Raw genomic sequence first — 14240 nt, forward strand, 5'->3', positions numbered from 1 at the left:
GTCAGGAAACCTGACATGGAATCTCAAATCTGTCATTTACTAGCTGCATGACCTTGGACATATCACTTCCCTCCACCCTATCCATTTCCTCTTCTGTGACATGAAGATGTTGAGCTCCATGATCCAGAAGATCCCTACTGACTCTTTGACACTTGAGGCCACAGATAGTTCAAAGTTGGTAGTAAGGGGTTAAAAAGTAATGATGAAGTATACAAAAGTACTCTGCAAGCCATAAAGATATATAGATGTTAGTAATATCAATATGGTCCAGTTCCATGTTTTAAAAAAAAAAAAAAAATCCCTGTAGCTCTCCTCCAAATTTACGGGCTTAAAATATAAATGGGTACTGTCTGCCAAGGCAGCACTTTGGGGCTCTTAGAGGATTCTGAGAATTCTTTGTAACTGCTGTCCATCGAATAAACACCTTTGCACTAGCCGCAGTGCTATTGTGATTTTAAGGCTGGGTTCCTGGCCCAACTCAGAATCCCAGAGACTGCTAGAACAGTGGCGGCTGTGGTGGGGCACTCCAAGTTTTCTTCAAGACCCTTCAAGGTAAATACCCTTTTCATGGGGGCACAGGGAGGAAGCAGATTTCTAAATCACCCCTTCTCCCTTCATACAGACTCCCATGTCCCCCCCAACCCCCCGCGTGTAAGGACACCAACACTTTGCCACTTTTCTAGCCCCGGTGTAGATTTGGGAAACGTCCCCGAAATGATAAGCAGCTTGCTGGGGCATAGTTTTAGAGACCAGCTCCTCCTGCGCTCAGCGCAGCGGCTCAGGACCGGACCAGGTGCACTCAGAGGGGCCCTGGGCAGGAGGAAAAGGGTTGCGGGCTTCCAGACAGGGAGGTCAGAGGGTAGCCAGGGTCTCCAGCGCCCGCCCGAGGGATGGGGAGCTCCTAGGTGCATTCCAGCGCTGAGGAGGAGGAGGGGCTGGAGGAGAGGTGCGGTCCCTTTAAGACCCCAACGCCGGCTTAGCCAGAGGAGGGGGGTGCAGTGGGGGCGCTGCGTGATGGGAAAGTCGCCGGCTGAGCCTCACACTTTCTCCGGATTTCTTAACTTTGGGGCCCGCAGAGCAGGAGGAAAGCCGCTGTGCCGGGGCGGAGACCGGGCTGCGGGCTGGCGGCTGCTGCGTGCCCGCGGACTTCCCGCCTGCGCGGGGCGGCTGGCCTCTCCGGCCAAGTGGGGAGCGGACGGCGGGCGGCGGGCAGCGGGCGGGCAGGTGGCCCCGGGCCGCCGCGCCCGCGCCTTAGCTCTGCCCCCGGGAGCTTAGCGAGCCACTGCTCCCTCGTGGTGTGAGGGCGGTGATGTTTTTCCTCCCACCCACTTTTGAGTCCTCCCTCCCCCCTCGCGCGCACTCTAGCTCTCGCCACAACCTGCGAGCCCCAGACCTCGGAGGAGCGCCCCGGGGAGCTTGGAGCGCGTGCACGCGTGGAAGACGGAGCGGGCCAGTGGCCAGGTCAGTGAGCAGTGCCTGATGTCCGATCCCCCTACCTTCCTTTCCAGCTTTTGCACAGGTGGGGTGTCTTCTGTTGGCTCCAGCCGCCCCTGAACACCCCCCCCCCCGCGCGCCCCGCTCTCCCCAGACCTGCCACCCCAACTCGCTGCTCTCGGGTCCAGCTGCCAGGGGCCAGGTTGGAGGTGGGCTGCCAGGCGCCCTACCCGGGCAGGTTAGGGACCTTGGATTTGAACTCACCACTTGCCACTCCCTGCTGGGCTTGCTTATCTCCAGGCTCTAGCACCCGGGGGAGGCCACTTGGCTAGCTTCTGCAGTCCCCTTAGTTACTGCCTGTGTCCCGAGAGGCTTTTATTTCTCGCTTGCTGAAGTGCCCTGGACCTGCGGGTGATTAATCTGTGCTAAGTTAATGAAACAGGGTAGCCGAGGCAAGAGGCTCCTCTACCCTCTGGACATCTGTCTCATTTTCCAGCCCAGACCACTGGGGTCAGAGCTTGTGATGCTGGACTCAGGAAGCAGCACCGTACTGCCAGAGCTTAGGGCCTGGAAAGCCTGCCTTTCAGACCCTCCCGGCTGGCCCTGCCACTATGAGAATGGGCAGTTGAGTTCTCGGGGCTCCAGGGTGCCCGTTTTGAAGGTGGAGTTGTGGGGAATAAAACGAAATGATGGCTAGCAAGGTGTTTTGTAAGCCAAATGTAAGGCATTGTTTGTCACTCATAAGCGGCAGTGAAAGCACTGACTCTAATCAGAGACACCCCTGGCTAGAACTGCCATTTTCTCAGTAGCCACCCACCACCAGTGAACTGAGCTTTTCTTGTTGGGTGGTGGAGTGGGGAGTAGATCTCAGTGGATGGGCATGTGCCTGAGACCCCAGTGTCTTCTTGTTGTTTGGCCCAGAGAGAATCACTACCCCCGGGGCTGACCCACAGAAGACAGCAAATGTGAGTTTACAAGGGCAGTCAAGCCTCTTGGGAGGATTAAAGAGACATTGTGGGCAGTGAAGAACTGGCTGCCGTGCTCATCCCTTAGCCAGCCTTTGGGAATGTCTCTTTGGTTCTCTTCTACCCAGGAGACCTCTTCTGAGAAGGTCCGGACTTCTGACACTTGATGGCCCAGATTACCTTGTGATTCCAGCCGGGCAAGGAGACTTCAGTCCCTTTGCTTGCTGCAAATGAACTCTGTGAATGCTTGTTTCATAGAGGTTCCTTAATGGATATACTTCTTTAGGTTCTGACATGTTTCTTGTTCTTCTGTAAGGCCCCCCGGCTCCCTCCCAGTGTTAGTTGCAGGATTTTGTGTTCTTACTTGCTTTCTTGGGTGGGGGCTAGATCCCCCAAAACATGTCTGTGGGCTACTTTTCTAAGTAACCTGTAAGAGAGTCAGTGCAAGTTCAATAGCACAACAGCCCGAGTGAAGCAGAGAGTTAATGCAGAAATAACTCCAGTTAACTGGGTCAAAGTATAATTTGAAAAATTAAGGACAGTTTGGCTCTTTGCAAGTATAAGAGTCGGCATGTTTGCTGAGCAATGCTTGCTTAGGTTTTTTGATGCCGTCCGAACAAATGCTTTGAAACCACCTCCCTCCCCCAAAAGAAAAAGTTACAGGGATCAGGCGACATTGAACGGGGAGGAGTCCTGGGGAGGGAATTCTTCTCAGTTTATATTTCTGCACAGAATACAAAGACAGGACTTCAGATCTTGTAAATCAAAAGTGAATATTTGTAAAGCGATTCATTTTCTGATGTTCTCCATCACAGCCTGGGAGGCCACGCAGACGACAGAAACGCCAAAAGAGATTAATTGCTCTCTCGTCACCAACTTTTCTATTTGCTCATAACATCAGTTGGGACCCAAGAAAAGCAAAAAAATTCTGAGAGCCGTTTTCTTGCCAGCTTGAGTTATGAAGCAATGCTACTGTTCACCGAATCGCCCAACCATTGTACAAGAAAAACAGCCCTGTTGGTTCTTGCATGGGGAGACCCGAAAACTGTGGTTTCAAAAAATACCCCCTGAGATCCGTTTGTGATTGTGATAAATTGGATTTCAGCAGTTAGAAAGTCTTTCTCACTCGAAGGCTTGGGGGATAAGCTTATTAAAGTAGGCTCAGATAGAACCTCGCTGGGGTGAGTAGCTCTGTTGGTTTGCTTCAGGGGGACCTGGTAGCTCTCAGAGGACAGAGACGTGCTGAGCGATTAAAGCTGGACCACAAGCTTACAGCGGGGACCAAGATGTCAGAACGATGCTTTCAGGAGGCTAGGAACGTGTCCTACGAAATTTGGCCCTTGTTTAAGGAGCAGGAAGGATCATCTTGCCTTTTTGGCAGCTCTTTATACTCAATATTTAGGTTGGCCCTTCAGAAACCATCAATGTGCTCAGTTCCCATTTGGGGTTAAACCTAGATTGAAATTTGAAGTGTCTTGAACATTTAAATGTTTTCTAGCCATCCACTGGATGGGTTTTACAAATTCTAAAGTCTATGGAAATGACCTGCGGCTGGTCCTGAGCGATAGCAAACCTTCTGTGTTCTAAGGCTCAAACGGCTTAAGATTTCCACTCCTTAGACAAGAAATGCAAGTCTCACACTTTAAAGAATTGTAGTTGCTTTGATGGTCTTCTGCATGGTGGTGCAGTGCGAACACATTGTCTATATAAATTGGCCTAATGTCCCTTACGTTTTGCAGTGGACTTCATGTGAGAGCAATATGTCTGACCCGTCAAGGTGTTTAATTGTATCCATTTGCTAACTACATCCATGTTTTCCAACAAAAGTAACTGAACTGTAGATCTTTATAGATCTCTTAGAAGATGCAGGAGAAACATTGACTGATTTACCCCTCCTCCCTGAAGGATTAATAGTAGCAGTAGTCTTGAAGCTAAGATGAGTTAACTTGCATTTCAGAAATTGTTTGGGGGCGCCTGGGTGGCTCAGTGGGTTAAAGCCTCCGCCTTTGGCTCAGGTCATGATCTCAGGGTCCTGGGATTGAGCCTCTCTGCTCGGCGGGGAGCCTGCTTCCTCCTCTGTCTCTGCCTGCCTCTCTGTCTCCTTGTGATCTCTGTCTGTCAAATAAATAAGTAAAATCTTTAAAAAAGAAAGAAAGAAATTGTTTGGGTCCCATGCCTATTATTTTTATCTTTGTTGTCAAAGGACCCATTTTGCAAACCCATTTCCCTTTTCTCCTGAAGAAAAATCTCTTGAGAAATCAACTCTAATTCTGTTAGAAAGGATGATTTCAAAATTTTTTATTTTCCTATGATATGTCTATAAGGATTTTGGCCTTAGCATTGGATAGGAATGCATGCTCATCTGCTTGAATTCCCACCCACCCCCCCGCCACCGCAATCTTTGCAAGACAGGAGAGGCAAGTGCTCTTTCTCACACAGGAAAACAGTGCCTACACTTACCATAAATTCTCCAGCATTTTTCCCCCCTGGTGGGTCAAAAGTTTAGGCATGGGTGATCTCCATCAGTTTCTGAGAACCTATGTCTTTTTTTTTCTGCTTTCTTCTCAGCAGCTTCAATACACCAGGCCCTGAAAGTTTTGAGTGGCCTTTTGCAGTGGCGAAGATGAGAAAGAAGTGGAAAATGGGAGGTGTGAAATATATCTTCTCCTTGTTGCTGTTCTTTCTTTTCCTAGAAGGAAGCAAAACAGAGCAAGTAAAACGTAAGTGTCTTGAGATTAAAAAACATGATACTTTCTTGTAATTTCTTTGAAAATGTGCTTATAATCTGTAGGGATTGTGATTTAGTCCAAATGTGGCCATACAGTTATTCTAAGAGAAGAAAGTGAATGTTACTGACTTATGCATGAGTTGATAAAAGAATGGGAGCTCTGCATTGGGCCAACTAAATTTAGGGTTGTTTTTCTGATTTTCATATAGTTTTCATCTCCTAGAACACATGACACATTAGCCTATTTTCCTTTTCCTGTTCTAAACTGTACAAATCTCATTCCATTTTACGTAACTCTAGAAATATCTGACAGATGAGCTGGATTTTTTCCCAAATTTCAGACTCTTCAGCAGAGGTTTTCAGTTTATGAAAAAGAATAACACAGAAAAGAAAAAAAAAAAAAGAAAAAGAAAAAGTAAGGCAGGCTCTGCCTATTCCCTTATGCCACAAAACGAAGAAGGAAAAAACCTTCACATGAACTGGATTCAGATGAAAAATCCTTTGAGGAAATTGAGATTCCAGGGACCGTGAGCAAATTGGATGCTGTTTATTGAAAGAACGTCCCTGCAAAGCCAGGGAATATTTCTAGAAAGTCAGCGATCCGTGTGATGGGCTAACACATTGGAGAAAGCCGAGTGACAGGAAGGGGGTATAATTACCCACGTTTGGGAGATTGATGTGTAACTGTTGACATCGCTGCTCTTGTTAGGACTTTCTGCTGAAAGTACGAGCCTCACCTTCTTGGGGCCACTTGTAGGCCTCTCTGGGATGCACGCTTGCTCTCAATTGGAAGGAAAAGCCATTGCTCGGGTTCCCCTCTTGGGCTGCATCAAAAGAAGCACAAAATGGAGACAGGCCAAGAAGGGCATTCTCTGCTCCACTGAACTTATTCATGAGGAGGAACTGTGAAAATCTTCTTGGTAGGAGCTGCAGCAGCATCTGAAGCCCATCACGGAAACATTTATCTCCTTGATCAGCGGAAGTCGACTATAGCCAAATCCATTCCACCATGACGTGTGTTTCTGTCCCCCTGTGCTTTCATAGTCCTCTCTGTCTTCTTCCCGGGAGAAAGGGTGCTTTTGATTAGGCTTCTGAGCACAAGTGACCTGTGGTGATATCTAGCTTGATGGGGACATGAGAGGAAGTCTAGCAGGGCCCAGGTTTCAGCAAGGAAACTCTGAATCAGTCTCTCTCTCTCTCTCTCTCTCTCTCTCCTGTTTCCCTCAAATGACCTCCTTCTGCCAGAAAACTCTCCTTTGAGTGGCTGTGATAGGAAAGTTGTCCATTCATCCTCAGCTCCGGTTACAACCCAGCTGGGCCCAAGATCCTTGCTCTCTTAGGAAGAAACTGTTACTGATGGCTTGATAAGGGAAAGCTTGCAACTCTTGGAAGACCATCTCTTCTGGGAAGTCTTCCATAGGTATGAAGACTGGAAGATTACTGTCCACGCAATCTTGAGCTTAATTGACAAACCAAAGAAAAATAGGACTTCAAAAATATTTACAGGCCCCTCCTGCCCATGAATTTGTCCCAAGCCCTTTTAATATTCTGTTGGTGTCAAAATGATTATATAGTAGATGGCCTAGACCCCCCCCCCCCCCAGTTCTCTTCTAGTGTTTCTGGGATATAGTCAGATGATGAGGCTAAGGGTATGGTTGTTCCCCGAATGAGCGGTTCAGGGTCATTCCGTGTGGCCATGCCCAAGCTAACTGTCTTGAGGACATGTGCTAAGTTATCTCCACTCAAGGGGAAATCTCAAAGCATATGCCCTCTGTATGTTGCCTTGATACATACAGATGCACACACACACATGCATACATACAAGGTATGCACGGAGATGTATACTGCAGCTCTAATAGGGAGAAGTCAGAAGCAGTAGAAATGCCCGTCCACTTGGGGTTGGTTACATAAACGATGTATGTAACATACTCTCATGCTACCTTTAAAAACAGTGCATATCATAAGTTTGAGAGCCCCATGAAATGCTTAATTAAGTCCTTTTTAATTTTCTTAAATTTTAAAAATTTATTATACTCGTGGTCCAAAACGATCTGAAAGTATCTGGGCTTTATAAAGAAAGTTCGTCCCTCAGCTACCCATCCCCTTCCCAGGGGCAGTAGCCATTACTAATAGTTTGCTATGTGATCTTCTAAACTCTTTTCTCTGTGTCCAAAAACACACGTATTTTTTTTTTTTTCTTTTACGAAGATGGGGTACGACATGTATTTTCTATGACTTTTATTCAGATATGTGTCTGGGGCCTCCTTCATGTCACAGCCCTGCTGTATAACTGTGCCATATTCTTTCTCATGCCTATATAGTTTCCCATCGTATAAGTGTGCCATGACTTAATTAACCGGTCGCTAGTTATTTATATTGAGGTTGTTTCCAGTTTTTGCTATTAAAAATAAGGTGTTGACGAATACCTTTTGGGCAATTAGGCAAGTATTTTTGAGGAATCATTTGGTCAGAGTGGATGTTGGGTTTTCACCTTGGTGAGCACTGTCAAATTATCCTCCAGAATGTGTTGCATCCATTTATACTTCCACTGTCTGAGGGTCCTTCTCAACCTCCTTTACTAAAAGTATAATTAATCTTTGTATCTTGTGGCCCATTTAATGGGGGGAAATCATGCTACAGCTTTGCTATGGTATTTTACTACTACTGGCATATCTTTGCAATTCGTTTCGATCCAATTGAATTTCTTCAGTGACTGGCCCATTTTGCAGTTAGGTTGCTTGTCTTTGTGGTCGGTAAGAACTTACTTATGAACATTTTGTTATATCGAAACTTGTTGGCGAACTTTTGTATTTAAAATACTATTTTTCCCATCTGCGCTTTGCTTTAAACTTTAAGATGGATTTGCCCATGGGGAGGTTTTAAGTGTTGGTGTCGTCAGATCAGTTATTTATTTCCCTTATGGCTCCGAAATTTCTTCTTCCCAGGGAGGTCCTTACCACTCACTCTGTAATATTTTTTTCTACTGCTTCCATAATGTGGGCTTTTACCCAGAGTTCTCTATTCCATCTAAAATTTATAGTCATGAATAGTGTTCATTGGGGAGCTAATTTTTTTTTTTAATCTGTGGGTGATAGGCTCATGACTTCTTTTTGCTCATCTCTGTGCTTGTTTATTCTGGAGATTCCACATTTGGCTAGTATGACTTTTATGACGGGGATAAAAATCTGGGAAAACTCCGGGAAACCTAGAAGTGTAAAGGTAATACACTGTCATGTCTCTCCTTGCTGTCTGATGCCATTTTACACAAGGGTTTTGACCCTTTATGGGTTGATTTCAGTAGAAGCTCCTCTATCAATGCACACACTGCAGTCTGTTCGCTCTCCTGTCTTGGGCGTCAGGGTAGAAGGAGGTGGGCGTGCCATTTGGTCAAAGAGGCTCACTCAGTTGGTGTGGTATATGCAGAGGTCTGGAGAAAAGGCCATATTTGCAGAAGGCTGTTTTCACAAGGAAAGGAAAGGCTGCCACTTGCTAGTAGCCAGTTAGCTGTTAGTTATGTTGCTCTCCCAGGAGACAAGTGGGCTTCTGGAACCTAGGGAGTCCTGATGGCACATTACAATGGATGACAGAGCCATGTGTGGCTTATAGGAAAGTCTGTTACTGTCCAGAAGCAACAAGGTTTGAAGTCCGAAGCGGAGGCGGCTGGAGGGTTGGGGAGGAGGGGGATTCTTTCAGGAACTCCATTATGCTTTGTTGTTGAAGTTGTAGTCAAAGAGGCCAGGAAGCTCTTTTGAAGTTCAAAGGAGCGTAACATTCAGTGCATGATAATTCATGCAAATATGGGACAGGCACACTGAAGAGTTTGCCTCTTTTGGCAGTTCTAACGTGGTTAATGAACGATGGATTAAAGTGAGGTGGAACAAGTGAGTTGTGAGGAATATTCAGTTATGTATTTCCAAAGGACCAGGCTGGGCCAGGTCTGGAAAAGGTTCTGGGGAGAGGGATTGTTCGTGTATTTCGTGGAATCCGTTCCTGCTGGACAACGTGTTAGCTGGATCTTCCAGGAGACTAGAATCTCACTCATTTTTTTCTCTTCAGGAGAAAAGCTTCCAATATCTGGCTGAAAACAAACCTGTTACGGAGCCTACACTGAGCTTCTGTCACGCAAACAAACCAGACAGGCTTGAGTTTTCCTCTTCTAGCTTCTTGCTTGGACATTTGAGGTGATTATTGGATGGCAGAAAGAACTGCAAACAAAAGAATAGTTTGCTTTAGGGTGCCTGAGTGGCTCAGTGGGTTAAGCCTCTGCCTTCGGCTCAGGTCATGATCTCAGGGTCCTGGGATCGAGTCCCACATCGGGCTCTCTGCTTAGCAGGGAGCCTGCTTCCTCCTCTCTCTCTCTGCCTGCCTCTCTGCCTACTTGTGATCTCTCTCTGTCAAATAAATAAATAAAATCTTTAAAAAAAAAAAAAAAGAGGGGTGCCTGGTTGGCTCAGTGGGTTAAGCTGCTGCCTTCGGCTCAGGTCATGATCTCAGGGTCCTGGGATCGAGTCCCGCATCGGGCTCTCTGCTCTGCAGGGAGCCTGCTTCCCTCTCTCTCTCTCTCTCTGCCTGCCTCTCCATCTACTTGTGATTTCTCTCTGTCAAATAAATAAATTAATTAATTAAAAAAAAGAATAGATTGCTTTACGTCTTAGAGGCTCTTGTAGGTGGAAGTAGATGAAAGGGAGAACACCTCAACTTTGGATACCTTTATGTTTTGTAAAGTACATTCTTCTTTTTTAAAAAGATTTTATTTATTTGAGAGAGAGTATGAGCGGGGAAAGCAGCAGAGGGAGAGGGAGAAGCAGGCTCTCTGCTGAATGGGGAACCTGATACAGGACTCAATCCCAGGATCCTGAGATCATGACCTGAGCTAAAGCAGACATTTAACCCACTAGCCACCCAGGTGCCCCACAAAGTCAATCTTAATGATTTTTTTTTTTATGTGGGGTTGGGAGTGGAGGCTCTGGAGTCAGCTTAGATCCAAACCCCAGGTCCTCAAATTCAGTGTTCTGTTCATGACACTAGTTTGCTTCTAGCAGTTCTCTAAGGGAAGCAAGTTCATGCTCTTGAATGGGCCCTAAGCCCATTCCTTTGCTTAGGGCAGCCACTTACCACATAAGGGATGATCCAAGTGAATGAATAAAGAACTTTGTAACCAGAATTCCTAGGAGAGGCGGTATACTACTGGGGAGTTAAAAGGGACTAGCATGAACGTTATTCAAGAACCTGAAGAAGCTAAGCCAAAGGAAATTTGTGAGGAAGGTTAAAAATATGTGCCTCTGTGTCCATGCTTCTTAGATTTCCCTTACTTCTCAGTAGGATTGGAATGTCCTCAGAGTCTAATGGAAAGAGGACTGTGCTTTACGGCAGGAGACCTGGTTTCTGGTTAGTTCTGTTGCTTGCTATGTGGTATCGGTTGAGTCATTCATGCTCTCTGAATGAAGGATTCTCTCTATATCAGCTGAGAATTCTTGCTCACTGGACGGCAAAGTGAAGGATGCCAGAGTAGGCACTGAGGAGGTGGGACGAAGGAAAATGAGGTTCTGGCTTGGGGACCTTGGAGCACACCTGGACTTTTATCACTGTCCCAAGGTCATTGAAAAGAGTGTTATTCCTTTAAGATTTATAGCCTGGCTTCTTCTAAAAAAAGATAAAGTACAGGCTGTATATGAAAGAATGGCAGCAAGCTAACATTTTTAAAGATGAAATGAAATAGAGCACATCTGAAGAAAGTAGGAAGCAGAGATGTTTTGAATACCTGCTTTGGTGCACTGCAGCATTCCCCCTCCGAATTTGGCTTGTGCTTCTGAAAAAATAAAAAGAGGGAGTCTGGAGTGGCTGGCAAGAGAAAATTCCAGTTTCATTTACAGATATCATTCTTACCTCCTGCCCATTTGGTCAGTATTGATCATGGGATGCTTGAATAAGGCACATTTGGGTGGCATACAAGGATACCATCTGTAATCTGGGTTTCAGAGAAGAAAGAAGAATAGCCTTTCTTTATTGACTCTGTAAAAGAAGAGGGCAAGTAATAAAGTATGACTCAATAAAAGTCTTTCTGTAAGTGTGAAGGCAGTGTGGTCTAGTTCCTTTTGACTTCGGATGGTCTAGACGTAGATTAGATCGTCAGTACAATCTAATTTACATTAACATGTTTTTTTTTTTCTGATTTTAAAATAGATGCCAAAATAAAAAGCTAAGGTGCCTCAAAAAATAATAATAAAATAAAATAGATGCTCATTTAAACATTCAGAAGACACATAAAATATAAAGAAAATGGGGACACCTGGGTGGCTCAGTGGGTTAAGCCTCTGCCTTCCGCTCAGGTCATGATCCCAGGGTTCTGGGATTGAGTCCCGCATCCGGCTCCCTGCTCAGCGGGGACATGCTTCTCTCTCTCTAGCTCTGCCCTTCCTCCTGCTCTTGCTCCCTAGTGCTTTTTATTTTCCCCATGCTCAGCTATGAATATGTAGTATCATACATATACATTATTTCACAAAAATGAAGCCCTGCCTCATAACCAGTTTAGTTTATTGTGTCAGTTCACAATAGATTCTTGAAAATGCACCTGCAATGGTGATAGATCCCATGTTGTTTGAAGCGAAAGCTGGATTTTTTTTATATATATATATCTGTCGCAGGGCATGCAAAGGTGATCTCACTGTGAAAAAAGCTCACGAGCACATCTTGAGCTCTTTTTTTTAAAGATTTTATTTATTTATTTGACAGACAGAGATCATAAGCAGGCAGAGAGGCAGGCAGAGAGAGAGGGGAAAACAGGCTCCCCTCTGAGCAGAGAGCCCAGTGTGGGGTTTGAACCCAGGACTCTGGGATCAGGACCTGAGCCAAAGGCAGAGGCTTAACCCACTGAGCCACCCAGGCGCCCCACATCTTGAGCTCTTGACCAAATGGAAAGCAAAACTCCTTTAGCAGAGACTTGTGCTGCCAAGGTGCTGATAGGAAGAACAACTTGTTTGTTCAAACAAAAGCTTTGATTTTTACCCAAAGTCCTGTGCCAGATGACAAGAGATGATTTTAGCCAGAAAAATACTCAGGTCAGGTCTCACCAGCCAAGCAGCCTTTCTGTGACAGGATCTCCATGTGGCCTCATAGTAAGGACTGATGAGAATACCACCAACTACCAGTTACCTGTGCTAGTGGGGGGCTAGAAGAGCACAATAAATTGAGATTTCTCCAGTTCTTATCTGAGTCAGTGGTGTGGCCTTACTCGCTGTCAAAATGCTTTGAAATATGGACTCTTCTTCTCATTGAGTTTGCCCACCTGCTAGTAGAAAATTGAAATAGCCACCAAGGCTCAGGTAGTGAAAAGGCCATGATGGTAGAGGCTGCTCAATATATATGAATCTGAGTTAATTTGGGGCAAATGATCTAAGTAGGAATAAGGTAACTAACCCCAGATGCACAGTAATAAGCTGAATATGCGAGATGGAGACTTTGGCTTTTTCCTGGCTTCCATAACCTGGAAGTGAAGTCTTAAAGCCTGGAGGAAATCTGATAGAGACTTCAATTGCCAGAGAAATAGGACACTTTTTCATGTGTAACTACTATATCTTGTTTTGCCCTTTCTGCACTTGGCTTCAAGTTTGATAAACGACTGAAGTATTTATGCTTTTTTTTCCCCCTCTGCTTTATTATAGTCTAAAGTAGCCTTTTAAAAAATAATTAAAAAGGAACTTGTGTACTTGATTTGTCCACTCATATAATGAACAGAAAAGATTCATTGCTCTTTTCACTGACTGTATGTGTTATAATAAAATAAATATTATTGTAATACTTGCAGGATGATGTGTCTATAGTAATAGCTCTTATCAAAAACAGTTCCTAAGAATGTTTTCTTGCTTTTAGACTGACGATTAAGTTATTGACCTTTTGACCCAGTCCTGGGTGCTAGATGGTAATGATTGGGCAAAACATCAATGGCATAGTCACATATCTCTGTTGTTTACTTTACTTTTATCTTTTTTTAAAGATTTTATTTATTTATTTGACAGAGAGTGGCACAACAAGAGAGGGAACAAATGCAGGGAGAGTGGGAGAAGGAGAAGCAGGTTTCCCGCTGAACAGGGAGCCTGATTCGGGGCTCGATCCCAGGACCAGGACACTGGGATCCTGACCTGAGCTGAAGGCAGACACTCAAGGACTGAGTCACCCAGGTGCTCCCGTTGTTTACTTTTAATTATCATTATTTTTGTTAACAGGGGCCCCTAAAGTAGCAGGGATCGCCACTTTTAATTAGGGCCAGATGCACCATTTGAAAATTAGCTATGACAATGCAGGTTGAATGTCCATCTCAAATGTCAGTTGCAGTTACTTTGGGAGCAAGTTCTGCTCACAGATAGCATTAGTTATTGGTAAGCCATGCATTCTCCAGCTGGTATCTGTCAGCTACTGGCAAGTGATAAGCTTACTTTTTCTTGCCTATATCTTCTAAAAGTTGGCGAGTCATCGTTGTTTTAATAAAATCAGCTCACATATGCTTCTTGTCCAAGATGATATACTGGGCTTTAGGTGTGGTTGATTATGCTGTGCAACTCATTAAATTCTCCCTTGGGTTAATGCCAAAAACTTTGTAAAAGTTAAGACTTCTAAACATGTGCTAAAATGGACTTTGCCATAGTTTCTTAAAATTGATCATTGTTCAGTGTACTCATCGAGCCATCAGTGGTAATTGTGTTAATCCCAGACTCCCATGGTAAAACGAGTCTTAAGGTTTATAGTGTTTACTTTTGTTATGTGCTTGAAAAAAATTAGAGTCAGTAATTGTAGAACTTTGTTTAGTAACTCTAGTGGCATTACTGTTCCATTCCATGTCTGCCTCCAGTTCCAGGGGTTTGTGGATTTCTATCTGGGGCATAATTGGCCAAATCCTATATTGTTGAGATGATGATACACTATTATGTTTGCAGTTTCCATCAGAAGTTAGTGTTTGAGTAAGATTTTCATCAAGAAGCATAGTTTGCCAGACTCTGGTACCATAATATAGAAGAAATGCTGTGTGAGTATTATTAAGTTTAGAGAGAATGAAAAAGAACTTCCAGCTTGGCTAATCTAGCTTCGCAATTAGATTTTAAACCCCTTGACAGCATGGG

At 44.8% G+C, this 14240-nt stretch overlaps 1 protein-coding gene across 9 annotated transcripts in view; it reads left to right on the plus strand.

Annotated features, from left to right (window-relative positions):
- The first annotated feature begins 1000 nt into the window (after positions 1 to 1000).
- CHRDL1 (chordin like 1) overlaps positions 1001 to 14240 on the plus strand; it is a 119978-nt gene continuing 106738 nt past the window's right edge. For 3 of the 9 annotated variants that reach the window (XM_082716450.1, XM_082716449.1, XM_082716446.1), the window contains exons 1-2: positions 1195 to 1461; positions 4968 to 5119. In XM_082716450.1, the coding sequence (XP_082572576.1) occupies positions 1310 to 1461; positions 4968 to 5119 (304 nt within the window). In that variant the 5' untranslated portion in view covers positions 1195 to 1309. Of the gene's footprint in view, positions 1462 to 4967; positions 5120 to 14240 lie in introns of all 9 variants that reach the window. The other 6 variants (XM_082716442.1, XM_082716447.1, XM_082716444.1 and 3 more) reach the window with 4 other exon arrangements.

Source organism: Mustela nivalis, assembly GCF_964662115.1.
Source record: "Mustela nivalis genome assembly, chromosome: X".
NCBI lineage: Eukaryota > Metazoa > Chordata > Mammalia > Carnivora > Mustelidae > Mustela > Mustela nivalis.